Source organism: Prionailurus bengalensis, chromosome B1 (assembly GCF_016509475.1).
Source record: "Prionailurus bengalensis isolate Pbe53 chromosome B1, Fcat_Pben_1.1_paternal_pri, whole genome shotgun sequence".
Classification (NCBI taxonomy): Eukaryota; Metazoa; Chordata; class Mammalia; order Carnivora; family Felidae; genus Prionailurus; species Prionailurus bengalensis.
The window spans coordinates 39464861-39488717 of record NC_057344.1 but is presented as its reverse complement, the minus strand read 5'-3'; the positions used below and the strand labels follow the sequence as shown (position 1 = coordinate 39488717).

The following is a 23857-nucleotide window of genomic DNA, read 5'->3' as shown; positions in this document are numbered from 1 at the left end:
TTCTGGAGAAGGGTGGATACTGGCTGGATAAAACAGCTATGACTGGGCTTCTGGAATCAGAACGAAAGTTTATTTTAAGATCCATAGGGAGATAATCTGAGAGCATCTTCTATTTCCAAAAGCAAAGCTTTGCTGAGAGAAAGAAGGAAACAGCACAGCAACAAAAAAGGATCTGTGCTTTCCTAGGAGTCAAAGCTGACAGTCTAAACACAGAATTTATAGTAAACCATAGTGTCCATGCAGGATGTGACATCAGGACTGTTTTGTTGAGAATGGAAAGGAAAAACTCAGGCAGCAGCCAGAAAGTAGAGGGATTCTGAGGGGATTGGCTCTTCTTCTCCTTCCAAGCACCTGTGCATTAGGTGGGGGGTGAAGGGAAGGCGTGGGCGAGAGAAACCTTTGGGCACTATCTGCTAGAAAGGGGTTGAGCTCTGTACTAGACAGGGCCTGATGCAGAAACATTTGAATCTGATTGAAAAGAATCACTGGATTGCAGTGAGCACACCAGAACAGGATAGGATAGGCAGTTTGCTCCATGTAGACTTGGGGCATGAAAGCAAAGTTAAATTCAGTTATAGAAAATAAAGTTCTTTTCTTCTAAAGAAGTCATGTCATAGTTGACATAAAATTTCACCTTGGCTACACTCTGAAGAGGTGAGGTGTTCAGGCCAGTTGCCTAGAGGTGAGTAAGCTTTTACCACCATTTCATACTTGAGAAACTTAGAGAAGGTCCGTGATTTGCCAGGGTTACTTAGTTGGTATGCGGTGGTGGGAAGGGTATGTGGAGATACCACTGAATCATAACTTTTGTCTAGAGAGATGTCAGAAATGATCTAGTCCATCCCTAGAATTTTCCCAAATAAGAAAAGTTAAATAAATGAAGTGATCCACTCAAAGCTGTATTACCTGGTTAGGGCTGAGCAGTGCTTTCTGGAGTTTCTTCACTAATCCAGTATATGTCTGATCAGCCTGGAAAAATTAATATCTGTTGCATTTGACATCCATTTCCTTTCTTAATTGTGTGTAGATATGAATGAATGTTCTGGCAGGCTGATTAAGTAATTATTTTATATTCATCTAGAAAGCTTGTGCTTTGGGGATTTAAGTTTTTCATCTCTAAAATAAAGACGATACATATCTGATCCCTCAGTAGCATGTCATGAGGATTTAGAAAATAACCTTGTCTGTGACAGGTTTCCGGCTTTATGGAATTAGTCTAAGGTTTTTCGTTTCATTTAGTAGGAAGTGGCAGCTTTACCAAGTAACCACTGTTTTGGGTTCTTCGAACCCAGAGCATAGCTAAAGTTCCAGGCTTGAACTTGAGCCCAGCTGTCCTCAGTTACATGAAGTACAAGAGAGTAGGGCTCAGCCTCAGTCAGCTGTGCTGGAAGCAGTAGCTTTACAGATGCTAGATTGCAGTGCAATGTTTGTGAACAAAACTGCTCTTCTCACTCATTTTGTGTGACTCTTATTTTCCCCAATGCCTTTCTCAGAATATCTTTGAGGTGAGATGTATAGTCTTGCAAACTTTGTGGATGATTGCCCTTTTCAGCCTCACCATTGGTTCCACAATTTTTTGGAAGCAGTTTAGCATCTGAATTACGGTAAATTTTATATATTGCCATTATAATTTATAAGTGTAGAGACTGAACAAATAAATGCAAAGTCTATGACTTACCTTTGTTAGTAAAGCAAAGAATTGCAGATATAATGAAATTATGTGTATACATTTGGGGGTTTAGTGCATTGACACCATTTTCCCTTATCATCTTTTCATTCACTCCTGTTCTTGATACTTATAGTCAGTACTGGGGAAGTTCAGTTTGTGATGATAGTCAATTAAATGTTATTCGGGGCTCAAATCCTAAAGTCAAATGAAGCAGAAGGAAGCGGTTTCCTCTTCAAGGTTCAGCTCCTGCCCACTTGCCACCTGCCTTGAGCTGAGGCCTGGCGGTGTTGTCACTCAGGTGGATGTCATGGGCTTCTCCCCCATCACACACCTTTCTGGCTGTTACTTTGCCTTCTCACTCTTCTCCTGTGCAACTGAACTTCTTGAAAAAGTTTTCTGTACTCATTGTCTCAAATTCCTTCCTACTCTTGAATCCATACCACTATGTCATTCATACCCATCAGTCCACTAAACAAGTTTTCCACGGAGTTACCCGTGATCTCCATGTGGTTCGGCCCAGTGGTATGCTTTCAGGTCTCGGCTTACTGGATTTCTTAACAGTATCTGACATGGTTCATCTTGTATCCTTCTTTTTAAAAGTATATTGTTAAAATTTTCAGACTTAAACATTTTAGTAAGAGTGTGACAACTCCATAGACTCACCACCCAGTTTAAGAAATAAAATCCTAGCAACACTGATACTTATTTCCTTACAGAGCTTCCAAAGGCTTTGTTCCTCTCCCCAGTCACATTCAACTTCTCCACTCCTACAAGATAACTACTCTGCTGATCTTGGTGTTTGTGGGGTCTTAGAAGCTCTGAGTTCTATCAGTATCCTCCAGCCAAAGACCATTAGGAATGCAGTATTTGGATATGCTGGGTTTATTGTTCATCACAGCAGGTGAGAACACACACTGTGGAGAATCATGGGGTATCTCAGTAAAAGGTAGAGAGAACCTGTTATATGGATTTGGGTTTTAGTTGGATGATTTACAAGAGAATCTGAAGAAGGGGACATTTGCTCTAGGGTAGATGCTGTCAGAGAGCAGGTGTAATTTTCTGATTAGGTATCTCAATAAATCTCACCTATATGGGGGGCTAGAATAAGGATAATGTAACTGGTAAGTTACATTACATTAAGTAGCTGTCAGTCATTTTGGCTGAGAAAGAGGTGTTTGATATTTTGTGGGTGACACGTTGACTTTGTTTTTGTCTGTGATTAGACAAAATGATGAAGTAGACTTATTTTGTTTCTTTTATCATGGTCTCAGAATAACCTTGTCTGAGACTGGTATTCTTTGAGATGGTTTATGTCTAATAGGAGAATATGTGGCCTTGATAAGAGTGTTGGGGCAGCTTCTGAACATCAGGAATTGCTTTCTTTCTTTTACTTTCTTGTTTTTATTTTCCTTTCTCAGTTCTGAACAAGTTGAGAAACGATAGTCAGGCAGATGGAGACCAAAGTACCAACTTAATTATAAGGTTAGTTTGGGGAATGTAGTTTGAGAATGTGGTGAAAATGAGCTTCCTAATATTGGACCAGGGATAGGCAGACTTCCCTGCTCAATCATGGATTGTACTGGAAATGCTTAGGCCGACCCACTCAAGGCCTTTGTCTCCAAGTTCATGACAGTACAGTGAACTCTAGGCTCTGGAAGTTCCTTCTCGGTCTTCTTTCACAAGTTCATTTCCCTTTCTTGGCCATTCAGAGTTGGAGTTTCTACAGATTCTGAACCAGATGTGCTTCTGACTCTATAGTTTCCCTAAGTTGTTTCATTCACTCTCAGGTTTTGATGACCATTTTATATTGATGACCCTAATCTGTATCTCCAGGCTAGACTTACTCTCTGATAAGCTTATTCCCCATCTCCACCTGTATGTTTCAGAGCACTTCAACTTAACATGACCCAGGCCAAATTCATAATCTCCTCCCTGAATTCAGCATCCCAGGTTCCCACAACCTGATCCTACAGCTTTACCCCACATTCCAGCCACCACCATCCACCTGCACATTCTACATGCGCCATGTTGCTTCATGCCTTTAAGCTCTGCCATTCGGTTATTTCTGCTAAGAATACTCTTCCATTCTTTTTCTTCATTGCTATACTCTTCCTTCAAGGCCTACCTCACGTGTCATCTCCTACAGAAAGCCTTTTTGGAACCTTCTAGGCTGGATTGAATGCTCCTGCTCTATGTTGATCTCTTCTTACCTTTTGTTCCTCTATCATAGCAATTAATTTGTTCATTGATTTATCTGTTCATGTGTCTGTTTCCTTCACGATATCTTAAACTCCTTGAGGTCAGGAACTCTACTTTATTCATCTTTATATCTTGAGCTACATCTATATCTAAGTATCTGTACTTTGATCTTATGTCTATGTATCTATAGGTATATGGTTAGATATATATCTATATTGATAGACATGGGTAGATGTCTATCTATATTGGTAGATAGAGATAGATATCTAATACCTTGAATTAGACTTGGTACTTAATGAATATTCAGTAAATATTTGTTAAGCTCCTTATTGTCTAAAGACTTTGTTTAATATTTTTTCCGGTCCTGGATTGAACAGAGGTTTGGTAATTTTAGTATTGAAAAGAGTAAGCCAAGTATTTTCAAATCTGGTTATATTTTACTGTACTCGAGATGCATTTCAGTAAAGTAGTTATTTAGATTGAAGTTTCTAAAGTACACAACATTTTCCTATTAAATTACGTGGCATTTTCAGCAATGGTTTACTTTCATTTCTGACTAACTGTGTCACAGGTTGTGACTCCTAATAGTTTAAGTAATATAATTATCAGCCAAGTAAGCATTTTAATTTTGTCTATAGTTTTTATCTGTAAATCATAAATTTATCTATGATTTTAAAGTTAAGGGCCTTTGCAAAATGGCTACCCCACCCTCCTAGTGAAGGGAATGCAAGCATCTGGGATAGAAATGGGGCTCCTGTCTCTCAGTCCCATGTCCTTTCGCTAGAGCCCTGGTATTTCAGGGGACAGGTGGGTGGGAGGTGGGGAGTGGCTTTAGTGGGCCCTACTGGCAGCAGAGAAGTGATGCCTCTGGTCTCACCCCACTGATGCTCACAAGGTGCTCAGTATTGGCTTTGAGTATTCCTGTGAATCAGCTACACTGTCAGGGCTAACTGCCATGCTCTCAGTTGGCAACTTCCTTTTCAGTCTCTTACTACAACTTTCTGATCCAGGTTTATGGTGGTCTCAGCTCATCTTTTAGAGCCAGCCTGCATGCTGAGCAGTCTCTGCCAGCTGTCCCTCCTGTCTCTGAGGGGAGAGAGTGCTGAGTGTGGTTGTCTGGGCAGGGCTCTGCGAGGAAGGCCCCTCAGAACACCAGCACCAGGTTAAGGGATGGGTGCCGTATGTAGGATGGCACTGCTGAGGGGGAGGGGCAGGAGGAGCAAATTGCTGGGGGAGAGAGGCACGTGCCAATGATCTGAAAACAGACTTGATTAAATTGCAATTCCTATGTAAACAAGGATTTGTTTTTTTCTGATTATCGCTTCCTAATTTGGTTTTCTCGAGCAATATTTGAAATGTCTGCAAGTTCTTAGAGCCAGTCATAATGAAGACGAAAGCGGTAATGATAACCACCCATTGTGAGTATTTTCATTTGTACTCTGCAAAGCAGTTTCACATTTGTTTAAAGAAAATTGACTTATATTTCATTACCTTTGCAACTAGGATTGAGTGCCCTGGAAGAAGACTTGGGCCTGACAAATAAATTGGACAAAGAACACAGTTTCCATACCAAGGGGGTGCTTCCTTTCAGAATGGGGTCTGAAAATGTGGCCGGTTTGTGTTTGGCACTGTTTGTAGTTTTCTGAGGTCACTTCTGAGAGTGGGCGTGCTGCTTCACAAGTGTCTGCAGTGGAGATGGTCTCCTTGTGGTCTTTTCGGCTGCTTTTGTCTGATTCTTAAACAGTAGAATGTGTGACAAAGGTACCCTTCATTTTATTGTGATTTCGCTTATGCCAGTCATATCACTGAGCCAGAAAGTTAGAGATAAACATCTGCCAGGCCTTGGCAAGCAACAGTGTTAGCCCACTGCAGCTGAGGAAAGTCCTGAAAAGTCTAAACTCATTATAGGCTTTTAATAGAGATAAAGTGATGTTCATTAAAAGCTGAACCCTCCTTAGACTCACTACTCCACAGAATAATTGCATTTATATCAATCTTGAGACCCATTAGCTTGGTGCCAAGAAAAGAATTCCAAGTCTTCTTTCTACACAGAAGGAGCTATATAAAAAATAAATAAGGCCTGTGGCAGGCTCCACTGCATTTATTTTCACCTTGCCTGGGGGCATCTGAAAAAGGATATTTGAACACTAAGAAACACGATCAGATCAAAAAAATTTTAGAAAAATATTAAATAACATCAATAAAATGGTGAATATTTAGAGTTCTAAATTTTTCCCTTTTTGAAATTAAGACAAGGTGCGTTAGTAGTGGGATTAGGGTGGGACTAGAAAACCCTTCATTAGATCTGCTATTTCATATCCATAATCATTTGGGATTCTCCCAAATGTCCCCCTTTCTATCTAATAAATAATATTCACCTTGAAAAGTTCATCTTAAAGTTCTCTGGCCCTTCCTACCAAAACAGTCCTTCTCTGCTCTGAGCCAGAGCAGCACTTTGTTTGCGATACTAATGATCGATCACAGTCCCCTAGTATCTCAGTTATTTTTATACCTGTCCCTCCCAGGGGACCGTTACCCTTGTGAGGACAATTGACCCTCTTCCTTATCCTTTACCAGAGTCTACATGCCCCTTTCACATAGTAGACATTCAATACACATTTGATGAATGGGTGGATAAAATTGATCTTAATTGGAACATTACTGCAGAATTTCAGAAAAAATTATTTTCTGTGTTCATGCTGTTATGGGGCATATGCTGCTTACTAGAGTCCTATGTGCCTTTCCTGTAAAGCCTGGTGGGTGCAGACCAAACACATGGTGGTTTTGGAACAGCTGCTCATCTGCCACAGGCACCTGCTGGGATGGGGGTCGCTGTAGCCTGGGACGAAACTCTGTTTGTTTTGCTCCTTTGACATTATGTAGTGCAGGTGTAGGAACCATAGCAATTGTTGCAAACTCACGTACATCATCAGAAGGATAATATTCTAATTTATCTTTCAGGAAGAGGCATTCAATGCCCGTCTTGGGCAGCTTTGAACTGAGAGCTGTTATGGTAATGATGTATAGTCAAAGGAAGGAATCAGGGAACTCTTCTTACCAGAGACATTTTGAGGCCTTATTTTGGAAGCAGCTTTTATTGTTATTTGAAGTTTTCTTTTGAACCCCAGGAATATCTCTACTACCAGCAGGTGAAATCAGAACACTAGCATATTGATTCATATCATTTGGAGCTACTGGAAAATTGCATTTCAAAAGTATCCTAGGAAGTTCTGAGATTTCTCCCAAACAGTACCCTGCCATCCTTGTAATAGTGACTTGGCAGGTCTGATAGTCAAGTTAGGTCCGTGTGGTCAGTCCTCTGGTCAGAAAACTTTGTGGCTTGCGATCTCATGTCCACAGCCCTGAAATATGTTATCCTGAGGCCCAAACGGTGTTGAAGAAGCTAAAGAAAGCCACTCCTGTGTCCTTCCAGTGTGCCTAGACACTGACCTAAGCCTTTCAATGCAATTGCCTTTTAAAACTCCCCTAATAACCTGGTGAGATCTGTACTATTTGGTATAAATGGGAGTTTGGGGAGAACTTTTCAGATTCATTACAGATTTCCCTTCTCTTCCCTTCCCTTCCCTTCCCTTCCCTTTCTTTTCCTTTCTCTCTCCCTCCCTTCCTTTCTTCCTTCCTTCCTCCCTCCCTCCCTCTCTCTCTCCAAAGAAACACACAAACAAACAAACAAACAAACAAACAAACTGGGCTTTGGGGGGATAGTAAGGATGTGAGAGAATTACTTTGATTTGAAACTTTGGAAGTATAGTTCAGAGGAAAGAGACCAAGAGTCTGGCACCCTGGGTCCTAGTTCTTTCTGACTGCTTTATGCCAGTGCGGTAAATGTGTATAAAATCAGCTATTCCTCCTTGGTTAATTTTTCTCATCAGTGAAACAATGTCAGTGTCAGGCTTATATCTATGGCTTCGGCCTTATTTTGGCTCACACTGATTTCATGTTAGCTTCATGCCAGGCTCTATGCCGAGCACTTCACATGCACTATCTCATTTACTCTCAGAAGGACCGCGGACCTCTCTGTGCTCCTGTGTTTGGGAAATAAAGGCTGGGAGAAGCCAAATAACTGTAGGAATCAATAGTCTGCACCCTAGAACCTGTCCTCTCAACCACTGAGCTGTACCAATAGGGTAAAAGGGGATGAGATAGTGCTTCAGAGGGTCAAAACAAACATAAATGTGAAGTCTTATCAAGGCACAGGAATTGGCATAGCAGGCACTTGCCTGTGCAGACAATTGGAAGAACACAGGCGGGGACCTCCTTCAGAAGGCCTCCCCCTCTACCTGTCATTCCATGGCTATGTCCACATGTCCAAAACCAAACTCGTCTTTCTGCTAAATCTTCTCTTGAGTGTGTTGGCTTTTGCAATGGTAGCTCCAGCCTCCAAGTCACACAAGCTAAACCCTCGGCCTTGTTCTCGATGGACACTTTCTTTCCCTCATCTGATTGGTGTCCAAGTCCTGGAGGTGGTACCCAGGGATACTTCTTGAATCTGCCCTCCCCCATATTTAGTGCTGCTGCTTCCACATCCCTTAGAAACTGTAGTGGTGGAATGGCTCCTACCTGGCCTCTCTAATGCCAGTCTTCCCTCTCCAGCCCATCTCATCTGCCCATTTGCTAAAATTCAGTTCTGATCATGTGACTCTCTTATCTAAACACTTACATGGCTATCTAACCATCACCTATAGAATAAAGTTTAAATCCCCTGTTGTGACACAAGGGCTGGTTATAGACTGTGAGGGCTGCTCTTATAAAATTTCGTGTTATAGACTGGTGGCTTAAGTAACAAGCATTGATTTGTCACAGTTCTGGAACCCAGGAGTGTGAGATCAGCATGTCAGCATGGTCATATTCTGGTGAGAGCTGTCTTCTACATGGGGCTCCTTGTTATAAAACCTGTCCCAGCTCCTCTCCTGCCTCCTTCCCATCTAGCACTGTGAATGGTGTGGTCCTACATCAGCCTTCTCTCTGCTCTTGCCTGTTACCTTGAACACTCCTCTGTTGAGCATGTAGCAAACTATAGAGAAGCCTTGTAGCACAGTGATCAAGAGTAGAGACAACAGAGACATACTGCCTGGATTGGAAACCCAGTTCTGCCATTTCAGGCCAGGTGACTTGGGCAAATGACTAACTTCTGCCCCAATGTCTGCAAAATGGGTATGCTGTTAATGGAAACTGCCTCATAGGAGACATCAGAGAAGTTGGAGGAAGATGCATTTAGAGTGGAGTCCTAGATAGGCAATAGTTTACAGAAAGAGCATGGAATATTTTTTTTAACGTTTATTTATTTTTGAGACAGAGAGAGACAGAGAATGAACAGGGGAGGAGCAGAGAGAGAGGGAGACACAGAATCTGAAACAGGCTCCAGGCTCTGAGCTGTCAGCGCAGAGCCCGACGCGGGCCTCGAACTCACAGACTGTGAGATCATGACCTGAACCGATGTCGGACGCTTAACCGATCAAGCCACCCAGGCGCCCCAAGAGCATGGAATATTTTAAGAGTACTACAGAGAACATGTTAGTAGAATGCTACATAGTGTTAAACTGCAAGACAAACTTGGATTAAGAAAGTACTCTGTGCCATCTAGTTTTAATGTATAAATAGGACAGTGTCTGTTACAGGTAACTTTCTTGATCGGAGCAATGTCTTGAAATAATTTTAGGTAATAATATCTTAATAATCAGTTAACCCCCTAGCAGGGACAGGCTTAGCACTGGCTGTTGGGAGTGGGCAGCTAGAAGAAGAGGTAGGGAAGGCTAGAAGAGGCGCTCATAGACGTGGTAGGGTGGGACAGAATCTTAAAAAAACTACCTGCCATCAGCACAAGGTTTTATTTTTGTGAAAAGTACATCTTGTATTTGTGTAATGTTGGACATCCTCCTGTTAATTTTTTCTCTATTATTGGTTCTATTTCCAGATTGAGATGGAAGGCACAAAGAGAGAAGGCTTTGCTGATCTAGCTTCATGGGGTTTCTAAAATAATTCTGCACAATCCGTGCTTTCTCCAGTCTTGTTATGTAATAACCACTTTCTAAAAGCAAGCCCCTCATTTGTGTGCTGCTCTCTCCCTTACAGGTGGGGAGGGAAGAGGAGAACCGAAAGGTGGTAGGCTGTTTATCTCATCCAGCCTAAAAGTAGCAGTTTTCTTCTTAACCCTTCTTACCCCAAACATGCCAGCAGAACATGAGACTCATGTTTTGATTCATGAGAACAGCTGTCAGACCCTTTTGATTCAGGGTGTTTCCAGTGGTTTTTCCTTCAGGACTTCGGATGCCAGATGGAGAGCCAGCAGCACGCATGCCCTTGTTTCATGAGACTGAAGTAGACCAGAGTCACACACGGCATGGGCTGACTGGTGCTCAGGACTGGGGCTGGGGGGAAGAATGACCCCCTCTCCCCGAGAAGGCAGCACGCACTAGCCATGAGAAGGCTACATATGCCAGAGAAAAACAGGCTTTGGCCAGCACCTGGGTCATAGCTATTTTCACTAAAGCAGGGAGTCCCCCCACTAAGGAGCCCGGGATGGAGAGGGGAGACAGTGCTGGGTATGTCCCCCAACTCTTGCCTTCAGGTCATAGTGCCATTTTGCACATTGAGAGACTGGTATCTATGGTCCACCTCTCTTTAGAGGCCTGTTTTGTCCTTTTCTAGGGCTTCCCCTGCTGCACGTGTTCTCAGCTTTCCTGCTCTTTCTCTGTGGCCCTGCTTGTGGGCATTGCCTCCCTTTGCTGGTTTTGTCTAATTCTACATGTTGTATAGCTCTGTCTACACCCTGCAATGTCAGGCTGATTGAAGTAGGTGACTGGTGGTGTTTGGGGATGTGGGGCTCGCTACCTATGAGGGAAAGTCACCGGTCTCCCCGAATCCCAGTTTCGTCATCTAGAGAACAGGCATCGATGATTCACATGTGGTTAGGTGAGACAGCAGGTAATGCAGGAGGCCTAGTGATTCTCCAGTGGCCCTCAGTGGCGCCCCCCCCCCCTCCCAGGGCTGCCCGAAAGGACACCAGTTCCCTGCCTCTGACCCAGGTGAGCACTTTTAGCTTGCTCTGGGAGCTGTGTGTCTAAAAATGTTTTAAAGCCATTAGGTGGTACGTGGTAGAGCATTTGGCAAACCTTATTTCGCATCTTTCTTCTCCTCTCTGCTAGTAAGGTGCATGGATCATGTTATCAGGAAGAGAGAACTCCAGTTTCCTTCTTTGTGCTGCCCTCACTATAACTAAAGTGGGGCCCATCCCACCCTGCAGCCACCTCAGCCTTCATCGCATGGTGTGATATGATTTACACCTCTGACCTTACCTCGGAACTGATATTTACCACTCAGCAACTGTGCCTGGCATCTGCTTAGGGACCTATGCTTATTACTTAGCTAGAAGGTACTTGGCTTCCAGCATTTCTCACTTTTAATTAATCCCCTCCTTGTTAATTAACAGCGTGCATTTCCCTGGAAGCTGTGCTGTGTGACCTTGGGACATGGTCTCCCCAGGAGGTGTGTTTCCCTGAGTCTCCACTGATGCCAGGGCTGACTTTGGCCCGCACGTGAGGTTATTAGTTGGCACATGGTGCATGGCCATTGCATGGGCATCTCCTTGTGCCATGCTTGGGAGGACAGAAGTGAGAAATCGGTGTTTGGCAGGAAAGAATTCCATAGTGTTGCCAGCCAGCACCAGCATCTTGACTGACCAAGAGATGGTCTCTTTTACTCCTTTTGAAGAAGAACATCTTTCAGTTGATTAAAAATTCTGCTTGCTAGAGTGCTTTTTAGTTGAGCTGTCTTAAACCTGATATGTAGCTATAAGTTCCTGGCATTTGTTTGGAAGCACTGAAGTGTTGCAGAGGTATTTTTTCCCAGCCCCAACTGTGGGGCCAGAGCAAGGCTCACGCTGGGCATGGCTGGGACTGGCATTATTTCTAGTGATAGTGTGAGTTTGCATAGCTGCTAAGGGATGTGGAAGTGCAAACCACAGCTAAATGGGGAGGTACAAAAATTATATAGAAACAGTGCTTAATGGCACATCTGAGGGGCTAGACAAGCTCATAAATAAGAAGGCTCATTATGAGTTAAGAAGCAAGAAAAATTGGATATGCTGGGTGCAGAATGAGGAACGGGCCTCAGCAAGCAGTTCAGGATTATTAAAGGTGATGAGCAGGATAGCCTAGTGGGTAAGAGCAGGGTTTTGGCACCAGACCAAACTGGATTTGAAACCGGGCTGGGCCACTTGCCAGCTGTGTACTCTGGGAAAATTGCTTCACTACTCTAAGTCTCAGTTTCCTTATCTTTAATGGGGGATAATACGACTTAGCTCATAAGATTATTTTGAGGATTAAATGAGATAATGTTTATAAAGTGCTTAGTGTGATGTCTGGCCCAAAGTAAATGCTCAGTAAGTGGTTGTAATTATGAGCAATGAAGGGTATTGGAGGCCTGGTTTCAGGGTGCAGGGCGGCTCCCCCAGCCGCGGAGAGCCCTGTGGGACTGAGCTGGAGAGGGAGACGAGGCAGGTCTCTCTCTGCGGCATCTTGGCAGCTGACTCAGCCCTGCATATATGCTTGAGACTCCTTCCTGCTGGGAAAAGGTTCTCTTTAGGCTTACTCTGAGTCCCTTGAGGATTGCCTTCTTGTGCTAGGGCCCTTCTCTCTTCTCACTCTGCAGGCTCCATGGCTGCCACCTATGCTGATTGACCCCCTGATACTCTCCTTGAAACAAGGTTGGAGGTAACAAGGGGGGGGCAAGGGGCGGGGAGAATGGTAAATCTGTGCATATTCAGGAAGCCCCTCTCTATCAGTTCTTCTCTTGGAAGCATCGCCAGCAAATTATAAACCGAAATCAAAACAAGAGACTTAGACCTGTTTCCTGAGTTGTTGGCATGTGCAGTTGTGATTAACTTCTGTGCCTTCTTTTTCCGACTAGCAGATCCCAATTTCTTTTACCACATTTCATTTTTTGTGCTTCAAAGTAGGGAAAAAGGAATCAGGATGATTCTTTTAGGAGACCAATGTGGAGTTGAGAGGGTGGGAGGGTACTCTCAACTAAGAAGTTTTCAACTGATAAGTAATCATCCCCATTCCTTTGGCCCCTCTGTGCTGGTCGCTGGAGAATGTGTTCTCAGAGCCAGATTATAGGGAAGACCTCACAGAACAGACCCTCAAGGGTCATCTTGAAGGCCAAGTCTAAGTTCTCTGGGAAGAGAAGGAAGTGTGTTCCTGGCAGAGACCTGGCAGTGGTCTGGGCATGTGGTCTGGAGGCAGGTATTGGGGACCCTGGGATGGAGTCGGTGTGGTCCAGAGGCAGGACAGTCCCTCTAAGAAGGGAACAGCAAGGCTTCCCTGGGCTCTGGAATTCTCTGTTGACTGGAGCCCATGGAAATGAAGCACAATCAGGAGCTAGGTCCCTGCGGGTGCCCAGGAAGGGTCATCAAGGTGAGAAAACAAAAAAATTTTATATTTCATTATTTTAAGAGTACTGTTTTGGGAGTATATAATACAACAATACTGTAAAACTTGTATGTAACTTCTAAATGAGTAATTTTCCATACTTACATACATGTCAAAAGTTACTTATTGCCTGGAATGTGGTATTACGTTTGATAAATTTGGAGACTGCTGATCTTGAGTGCCAAGGTCAGAGGAAGAGAGCAGCAAAGCTGCCAGCATGACCGAGGCCACAGTCCATGTATACTCCTTTCTGTGTGAAGGCATAGTCCCAGGCCCAGGCCAGGTAGCCGGTGTCAGGGAGAAATGCTTCAGATTCTTTATGGCCAATTCGACAGATCACTCTGGGTGTTTGATTGTCAACTTGGCGTGGAAGCCCTGTTCCCATTCTGGGATTCGGCTTCAGCACCTCTTCATTCTTGGACAGTGATAACTGGCCTGCTTCTCTCCTTGCTTCAGGTGTAGGTTCACTATCAGGAGCATAGCTGAGGTTATCCTCGGCATTTGGCACTAGAATAGGTGCTGACTAAAGACTCACGGAAAAAAGTAACCTGCATTCCAGAAAGCTCTGACCCCTGAGAAATCTTGCTCTAATGCTTCCAGGTGGATGTGGTTTAGGGAGATTCTGAGCCCTTATGCTCATTTTCAGGCCATTTTAACTTCTTTGCAAGTACCTCAACCCTAAACTAACTGTGCGCAAGAGGCAGATGATCGTGGACTCAACGAAACAGTTGCAGGAGTTAGTTGTATATCCTCATTTCCTTTAAGAGAAGGCAGATGGAACAAACTTAGAAAAGTCTGTAAACAGAATGGACTGGGAGGAGGCGCTGTGAGCTTTAGGGTTTTTCAGCTCTTGTAACGGCTTTTATCTGTTTTCTGTTGAATTTTGCAGAATTGTGCTCTACTTCTGCCATATGTTATCGGTCACTCATATCAAATCCACAGTATGATGTAGGAGGCAAACACAGAGATATGAAAATCCAGAGGGAGACAATGTTGAGGGTCACACTGGAAGCTGGCCACCATGCCCTGCACAGAAGAGTTAGCCTGAAGTGGAAGAAATTACCAAGAAGCCATGTGTTTGAGTAAAGCTTACAGTGTTAGATACATTTATATCACATACACATTTTTTAGAGCATTTGGAAGCTCTCTGAATAAGAATCTGTACTTGATGCCTTTTCCACACATGTCCAGGATGGTATGTTTATCCAAGAGATATAACCTCAATTTGTGTTCTATTAGTACGGCTAATCCTTTGACCGAAGGTTAGCTTATGCCCTTGCCGTGAAAGAGCTGATTGTCTGTCCCAGAGTGGAAGAGACTCACACGGCAGCACTGGGGCTTTGGTCTACCACTTCCTGGCCCAGTAGACACTGCTTGTTTTTCCCCCCATCAACCCTTTTGGCTGTGCCTGCACACAGGGTGGGGTGTCTTGTAGAATTTATTGCCACTCCTTGAATAGTTTCCTTTATCACTCACAAGGTCTGTCATTGTAGTGTATAGTGCTGCCTGACCTGGTCTCACCATGAAACCACTGTCCTTTCTGCCTCTGCTGACCCTGAATGCATTTCATCAGTGGGGCCTGTTCTGGAGTCCTTGGTGATTTATAAGTATCTTGTGGCCATTAATAGACACATCTTGGCAGGCTCTCTGTCATAGTATACAGCTCTCATGACCAAAGTGTTCACTGGAATCTGTAGAGAGAAGTTCACATACCCATCCTAATAACCACTTCTGTCCTAGTCACAGAATTTCTAATTTCCACTGTCTCCATTTGGAGTAAGTATTGGACTCTGGCCCAAAGTTAGGCTTGTCTTGGTTTTAGCCTCCAAGAGCTTCTGCTCTAAGATGAAATGATACCCGCAGCCACTTGGCTATCTTATCTTAACAAATATTGTTGATTCTACCATTTATTTTAAGTTCGAAGCTTGTCATTTTATTTTTAAAAAAATTTTTTTAATGTTTATTTATTTTTGAGACAGAGAGAGACAGAGCATGAACGGGGGAGGGTCAGAGAGAGAGGGAGACACAGAATCTGAAGTAGGCTCCAGACTCTGAGCTGTCAGCACAGAGCCCGATGCGGGGCTCGAACCCACGAACCGTGAGATCATGACCTGAGCTGAAGTTGGACGCCCAACCGACTGAGCCACCCAGGCGCCCCCGAAGCTTGTCATTTTAAAATTTATTATTTTATTCTTCTCAACACTCCTGTTTTCCATATACATTTGGTAGGTGGGAGCATGGCATTAATTTATTTTAATAGTGTTTGCCTATTTGGGGCTTGCAGTCATTTAAGAAAGCTTTAAGCACAGTATAAACCTGCTGGTGTTGGAATTTATGCCTGGTTCATCTTCTCCTATAACATCTTATAGGAGTGCATTCAACATAGCGGGTGCTTAATAACTATTTAAGTATGGTAACAGCAGTATTGTAGATGGAGTACACCGTGATTCTGACCTACTGCTGGGTTATTTGGAGATTTGAGTGATGTCCTGGATGCTTTCTGGTCCCAGCAGGATGTCAGAGCCATCAGATAACTTGTACCTAGAATCTGAGAAACCCACTCCATTGCTGGATGCCTTGGCACAGGCCCGGTGTGTCTTTCAGACTCTGTGGCTTAAATGTTCAGAAAGTGCTGTAGATTCTGTAAACAATCCTCCATCTACATACTCCAGGGAGAAAGCTATTAGGGTGATTCTGGCCCATCGATGATGGAACACCAGTCTGCACTGAGAATGCTTTTCCATTCTGAGAGTTTGGGGAATAACCTTGCTTTAGGTGGGCTCAGACCTGGGTGGATACTAGAAAGCGTTGCTCTTCAGCATTGTTTTGCCTTTGTAGTAGACTACAAAGAAGCCTTTACCCTGTAGTTTTGTTGTCCAGGAATTGCAAGACTGGTAGCAAGACCATTGTGCTTGGATAGTCCCTTCATTCTAGTCAATAAATTCAGTGTTTTGGACAAGATGTATCACAGAATCATCCTTGGGGAGTTGACCAGGGCCAGGAAAGTATTGAGGAGAGCAATTAGTAAAGACAGACATTTAAAAATGTAAGTGGTAAGAGAGGCACCTGACTGGCTCAGTTGGTAGAGCATGTGACTCTTTATCTTGGGGTGTGAGGTTGAGCCCTATATTGGCTGTAGAGATTAAAAACATGAAATCTTTAAAAAAAGATTTAAAAAATGTCAGTGGCAAGAAATCTGATGAACACAAGGATCTTCTGTGATTAAAAAAAAAAGAATATGCATCTCTCTTCCCCCCAATATTCTAAAATTGGTTATTGACAGCACTCCAGCTTGCTCTCCACTCCTTCCCTGTTCCCATTACCCCCAAAGACTGAACTAGTCTAAAATCTGGATGCCTTTTCTAAGTTTTAAAAATAGTAGAACAATGCTGCTGTGATCACATAAAGCTATATTTTCACTGTCACCTCTAACTTGTAGTAGTCCTTGGTAATTACATGGTGCTTTCCATCTGTAGGTCTGTAAACACATGATAAATGTTAACTCTTAATTCTCCTAACACCCCTGTAGAGATAGGGAGAGATTGCAAGGTGCCTTTTAGCTCGATGTTGGGTCTGGTTTACCTCCAGGTTTAGCTCAACGGTTTGGTCTGGTCTCATTGAGGTGTTCTTTCCTGTATGTGGAAGAGCTGGTGAAAGTAACATGTGCTCTTATGAATGACGTTCTGTGCTGCCAGATGAAAATGCTGAAGTCTCCGGAGAAGCAAGAAGCATAAGCCTCCTGACTTCAGGAAGCGTACACTCTGAGCCTCTACAGTTTCACCAGTTGTTACTGTTTTGATTATGGATTAGATCGCAAGAAGAGTTAGAAAACATTTTGTCTGTTAAAGGATGTAGAACTTTGTTTCTGACATGTAATATCTGCTCCTGACATTTAAAAGGAAAAATTCATCACTTCTTCTTTGGCAGTAATTTTTATGGCTTTTTGTTATTTCTTTTCAAGAGTTATTTCTTCCTAGGATCTGTTTTTTTGTCCTTTTACATCTTGAAGAGTGGAATTTCAAATAACCTTGGAATTTACACCAGTGAAATTCAAAAGCTGGGCTGGCTTCAAAAAGCTTTACAGAACCGAACAAAGTAATTATTGTACAGTTTTAAATTTCTTTAGCCATGGCTTTAATATATTGCTTCGTTAACCAAATGATTTCAATTTATTATGCAAATGTAGCAATTATTCCATTAAAAAAATCTGTTAGAAAGATGGCCCACTTTGCTTCCGTGGCACAATAAGTAATGTTGAATGTCTCATTTTTGTTTTTTGATTTGCTTATTTTGTCTTTAGTGGCACCCATTTAAAGTAAGTCTTTAAAATGGTAGAATAACGTGATAACATGTCTTCACTCGTAATTTGATACTTGGATATAATGAGTTCATCTGAGAGATTTCATTAAAAACAGCAAGGTGCCTGAATACCAAAGCTGAGATGTTTTTAATCACAGAATTATAGTAATTATACAAATCCCAAGATTTTCATCAGACAGAAAAGGCTTCCCGGGCTAAACATGCACTTTAAACTTAGCACTAATAACTGTGTATTGTTATAAATTATAGGAGAGAGACTCCTTGGGCCAAGGGGAATATTGGAATTGAATTTTTAAGGAAAATTGAGAAACAAACTATTTTGGTAACATAATGGTACATGTAAGAGGCACATCACAAGCATAATAGAAGAAGAATTCTCTTTGTGCAAGAGACATAGCAAGTGAATATCAGATAAAGTTAATGAGGCTGTTATTGTTTACTATATTGTCAGCATCGAGAGAATGCTAGAAGGAACATCTCTGTCTTCTCCCAGGGGTCCTGAAGTTGCTAATCGACAGGAGTCTTACTTCCAGCCAGTAAATGGGACAGACCACCAGTAAATTAGATGATTATTGACTCAGAATCTGGATTTTCTGGGTTGGATGAAGACTCTCTAAAGAATAATTTTGTCATTGTGGGAATTATTTAAAATGTCAAATTTTTATAAAATGGCCAGGACATAGTACCCTCAGGGAGCTTGCTTTTTTTTTTTTTTTAATTTTTTTTTCAACGTTTATTTATTTTTGGGACAGAGAGAGACAGAGCATGAATGGGGGAGGGGCAGAGAGAGAGGGAGACACAGAATCGGAAACAGGCTCCAGGCTCTGAGCCATCAGCCCAGAGCCTGACTCGGGGCTCGAACTCCCGGACCGCGAGATCGTGACCTGGCTGAAGTCGGACGCTTAACCGACTGCGCCACCCAGGCGCCCCAGGGAGCTTGCTTTTAAGATATGTTATATAAAAAGATGCACCTGAGAAGATTTTATAAAAATCTCCCTAAGACAGAAAGTTTATTTGATCTATTTTCCACTTACCATTATTTCTCTCTGTTTTCTGGCTCAGATAGATGGGTAGGGGGAGAGCAAAGGGGATTGAGGAGGAAGGGAGAACATTGAAGCAGTGTGCTCTGGGGTGTCCACAATGGGTGGAGGAGGAAGGAAGGGAGTCTGGGGGAAATGGAGAAGGCAAGTTAGGTTGGCTTCTCGTTTGTTACAAATGGTTTGGAGTTGAGATGCAGAGCATGTATTCAAATGGAAGGCTCTGTAATCTGTCTGGGTATTCTTGATGATCAGTCAGGACACAGAATTCCTTCTAGGGGCTAGAGCAGAGACATGCCTGGGATTTGAGTCCTAACAAGACAGGTATTTCTGGTCTCTGTTCTCCCAACCTTATCCCTTTCTATGGTAAACTTATCATCCCCTGTCTGCAAGCATGATTGGAGAGTTCCCCGGAACAATGGTCCCCAGATTCCATCTTAATATGTTATCATCCACATTTACTATTTGCATATTTCAAGCTCCAGGTTCTTCCCCACCTCCTCATTGGGGAGTTTGAAGACCATTTTGTCACCTTTCAGCCCTGCCAAGAATGAGTGCACACAGGTGAGAGCATGTAGGCTCACCTTTTGCATCCATCAGTGCTGGGCGGGCCCTGGATGGAGAAGGCCCTGCCTGCAATTTCAGTTTCATTAAAGTTTCGCTTTTACCATTTTATTTTTTTATTATTCTTATTTTGTAATCTTTATTTAATTTTGAGAGAGAGAGAGATGGAGTGTGAGCAGGGGAGGAACAGAGAGAGGGGGAGACACAGAATCCGAAGTAGGCTCCAGTCTCTGAGCAGTCAGTACAAAGCCCGATGTGGGCTGGAACTCATTAACCTTGAGATCATGACCTGAGCTGAAGTCGGTTGCTCAACCGACTGAGCCACCCAGTCGCCCCTAGCTTTTCCCCTTTTAGCCATCAAAATAATATGTGCCACTGCGGGAAATTTATAAGATACAGAAAAATCTAGAGAAGCAAGGAAAATCACCATTAATGCTTTCACTCAGAGGGAATTCACATTTTGCCATATTTCCTTCCAGTCTTTTTCCTGCATCTTTTGTTTTTTATGTGCACTCATCTACAAATGAATGTTTGTATTCTGATTTAGAAACATTTAACAATATTTAATCCCCTGGCATAAACATTTTCTGTAAACCTCATGGGAAGTCTATTGAATGTTGATTGCCACAGAGAGCATAAAGACGTTACTGTCTTTTAAGAGTTATTGTCATTTGGTCTCTTCCCAGGTCCCCTATTGTGGTCTGCTGCACGTCTGGGAGGCTATGATGGGAATGAGTGTGAAAAGCTGGAGGTTTCACCTAACTCGTTGCTCCTGCCTGGAAGATCATCCTTTAGAAGTAGGAAAAGTGCTCCACGCGGTGGCTGACTTCAAGGGACCAGACACATTGTAGAAAGAAATGGATGAAAGCAGCTTGGGGGCTCCAGACACACGCTCCCTGCGGTCTAGTCCAGGGAAGCCCTTCTGAGGCGCCCTGGCATTCTGGAATGTCGCCAGGTCTGGACGCATGGCCAATTCCTGAGTGATGATGGTTCGCCGGGGGTTGCTTGCGTGGGTGTCTCGAGTAGTGCTTTTGCTGGTGCTGCTCTGCTGCGCCGTCTCCGTCCTCTACATGCTGGCCTGCACTCCGAAGGGCGACGAGGAGCAGCTGGGGCTGCCCAGGGCTAACGGCCCCACGGGCAAGGAGGGGTACCAGGCCGCGCTGCAGGAGTGGGAGGAACAGCATCGCAACTACATCAGCAGTCTCAAGAGGCAGATTGCGCAGCTCAAGGAGGAGCTGCAGGAGAGGAGCGAGCGGCTCAAGAATGCGCAGTATCACCCCAGCGACGCTGTGGGCCTGGGGCTGGATCAGGGCCCCCCAGAGAAAACGCAGGCGGACCTTCTGGCCTTCCTGCACTCCCAGGTGGACAAGGCGGAGGTGCACACCGGCGTCAAGCTGGCCACCGAGTATGCTGCTGTGCCTTTCGATAGCTTCACTCTGCAGAAGGTGTACCAGCTGGAGACGGGCCTGACCCGCCACCCCGAAGAGAAACCCGTGAGGAAAGACAAGCGGGATGAACTGGTGGAAGCCATTGAATCGGCCGTGGAGACCCTGAATGGCCCTGCGGACGGCAGCCCCAGTCGGCGCCCCTACTCGGCCTCGGATTTCATAGAAGGTTGGCAAGTTTGTGGATTGGGGTGGGAAGGAGAAGGAAGGGCATCTGGGTCCAGGTACTCAGGCGGGTCACCGCAGCGGGAAGCGGGCGTCTGGCTTTGGCAATGACTGGCAGAGGGTGAGCCACAGCAAAGGCACATAGTGTGGGTTTGTATTTCTCAGAGACAGCCGTTTTACTTACTTTCTCATGAAAGCCATGTTTATTGAGTGGACAGGTTCGTTGTTCCCTGGCAGAAGAAGGGAGTTCTTGTGTTCATTAGGAAGGAAGGAAGGAAGGAAGGAAGGAAGGAAGGAAGGAAGGAAGGAAGAAAGGAAGAAAAAGAAATAGAAAAAATATTGAAACCCAAACAGAGGATGATAGGCAGTTTTAATTGATCTGTTCCCTGGGCCCTTCTCCTGGAGATCTGGCCTGGGTATCAGGCCCATGAACAGAACTGCAAACACGTGGTCTATAGCACTTAACATTTGCCAGACACTGTTCTGGGAACTTTATATTTACTAATTCACTTTTTCTTCTTAATGACCCTATGAGGAGGGATGAAGATTGAATTCAGATTAATTAAGTAAATCGCCCAAGGTTGTGCCGTTAGCCAGGATTTGAGCCTGGGAAGTCTGATTCCAGAGTCCCCATCCTTAACCACTAGCTTATATTGTACAGTCACAGCACATGAAAACTAGTGACATTAATGGCTTAGCTTTTTTTTCATGGGCACAGAACAGCCAAATATTAGTTTGTGTGTGATTGTGTCTACTTGGAGGAGAAATTGGCCTTGTCTAGTTTCTTGGAAGTTTCATTAGTATCTTCTTGCCAACTTTTCCACTGTTACTGGGGCAAAAATCAACTAATAATTTGGGAGAGGAAATAACTTCCGAGGGCATCCACCTCTCCCTCCTGTTTCTGGAGAGAATCTACTTCAACTTCTCAGACGTGTGGCTGTGTCCACTATTACCTTACTCCCAATAACGACCCTCTCGTTGCCTGCAAGCAAGACAGAGTCTGTTCAGTCATATCAAAATGGCTCTCACTGCTATGTATGCCTGTTCTCTTTGGACACTTCCCCATCTTATGATTTTTTTCCACTTTTTATGTGAACCATAAACTCATGTAATTTTGGTAATCATTTTCATATACCTAGAGCCAGATAAAGAAATCTTGTACAAGATCAAGCTTTTTGGTCGTCAGGATGTTTTTGTTGTTACTCATTTATATGAGGTATGAAAAATACCTAGCACATTTGGCAGCTAGCAAGTACAAGCACATGCTGGGCACTCAGTAAGAATTCAAAATATCATGATGTCGTAGCAGCACATTTTATAGCGCTTTGAAGTTTATGAAATGTTTCCACATAGAATATCTTACTGGTGGACCCCCAGGGAAAGTCATAAACATCCTTAAAAAGCAAATCCTGGTTGCCACTTGCCCTGAAGAATGCCACAAGAGCTGCCCACATACAAAGCACTTTCAAAAGAACTTGGTTATAAGTTAATTCCTGCCATTTGGAATGTTGGCCCTTGTGATTTTTCATATACATTCATATTTGAAACCTCTGCTTTTCTGTGTACAGTGTCTTGATACACAAGGCCTGTTATTCTCAGTCAGCAGTGACATAGGCCCCCTACCCCTGAATTTATTTGCATTGAGATATGGCTGACTTTCTGTTAGAGACACTGTTATCCTAGCAGTGTTGCTCGCATGTGCAGCACACAGCCTGTGTTTTAAGGCAGATCAACCCACACATACCTTCCAGATTTGGTGAAAGTCTAGTGGGCTGTTTTCTTAGGATGAGTGAATAGACACACACTTTAGATACATTTATACATATTTAACTGTCATAAGTATAATTTATTTCATTTTTTTTTGTTCTTACAACAAAAGATTGTGGTGGCAATCTTTTGTATTCTGAGGAAATAGGGTAGTTTGAAAAAATCCACTAGTCTGAGGAAGCTTCAGGAAGGTCGAGTCAAAGTCTACATATGGAGCAACTTTCAAATAGTGATGTTCCAGAGCAAAGTGGGAATCCTGTTACTGTGAGAATTTGGTCACCAACTGGATGGCCCCTTGGTCAGGAGGTTATAATTCATGATTCCAGGATCAGAGTTGTGGCTGGACTGGATTACATTTGAGGACCTTTGTAATCCTGGTTCCTGATTTTTTGATCTACACACAGTCAAGGGGAAAGAAGACAATGGAAAAGGTCTGATGTGAAATCTGTTTTCTATGAGTTAGAACAAGTGATGAGACCTTATAAGGGTGAAATAGGTCTTTGAAGTAACTTATTTGGGTTTCTAAATATAACCGTAGAGAGATTGATTTTGTGTTTGGGGTATCAGTAGTCCAGAAGTTAGAGTGATTTAGTAAAAGTCAATGGGAAAATTTTAGGTCTCCCACACTCAGTTCTAAACAAAGGTAACTGATCTGCTGAACCCGGAACGAGAATGGGGATTCTTTGTGTTTAAAGAAATAATAATAAAAACACATGAATTCTTCCAGATGATAATAGTTAGGCAAAGCTTAAAGCTACCTATGAGGCAGGTAGCATGGTGACATGAGCACGGGGAGCTGTGTGATTTTGACCAATATACTCAAGCCTCTTAAGACTCGGTTTCCTCCTCTCTCCGAAGAGACTTGGCTTAATGTCCTCCAAGGCCCTACCCAGTCCCAACCTTCTGCAACACGCAAAGCACTGCTTCAACTTCTTTTCTTCTCAGCTATGCCAAACAACTGTCCCTGGAGGGTACTCTAACATCCACTCTCCGAGATGACGAGGACACAACACTGACCCTTTGGGAACCTTGTCTCTGAAAGAAGGAATTAAGATAGATTAGTTATCAGGTCTGACCTGACCGTGGCCACCTTCTAGGGTGCTGTGAAGCTTGCAGACGGAGAATACCACATTGGTGACTGTCTATGATCGATATTGATGTAATTATTTTCTGTCTCTAAAACACAGAGAGAACAGCATGTGCCTCCTCTCCCTTTCCCTAGACATTTTGTTGGCATTGATT

General features: G+C 43.4%; 1 protein-coding gene across 3 annotated transcripts in view; it reads left to right on the top strand.

Moving 5' to 3' along the window:
• The window catches only part of CSGALNACT1 (chondroitin sulfate N-acetylgalactosaminyltransferase 1), a 342071-nt gene that overhangs the window by 229180 nt on the left and 89034 nt on the right, over nt 1-23857 (top strand). For all 3 annotated transcript variants that reach the window (XM_043562633.1, XM_043562613.1, XM_043562622.1), the window contains exon 3: nt 19925-20852. In XM_043562633.1, coding sequence (XP_043418568.1) covers nt 20222-20852 — 631 coding nt within the window. In that variant the 5' untranslated portion in view covers nt 19925-20221. The remainder of the gene's footprint in view (nt 1-19924; nt 20853-23857) is intronic.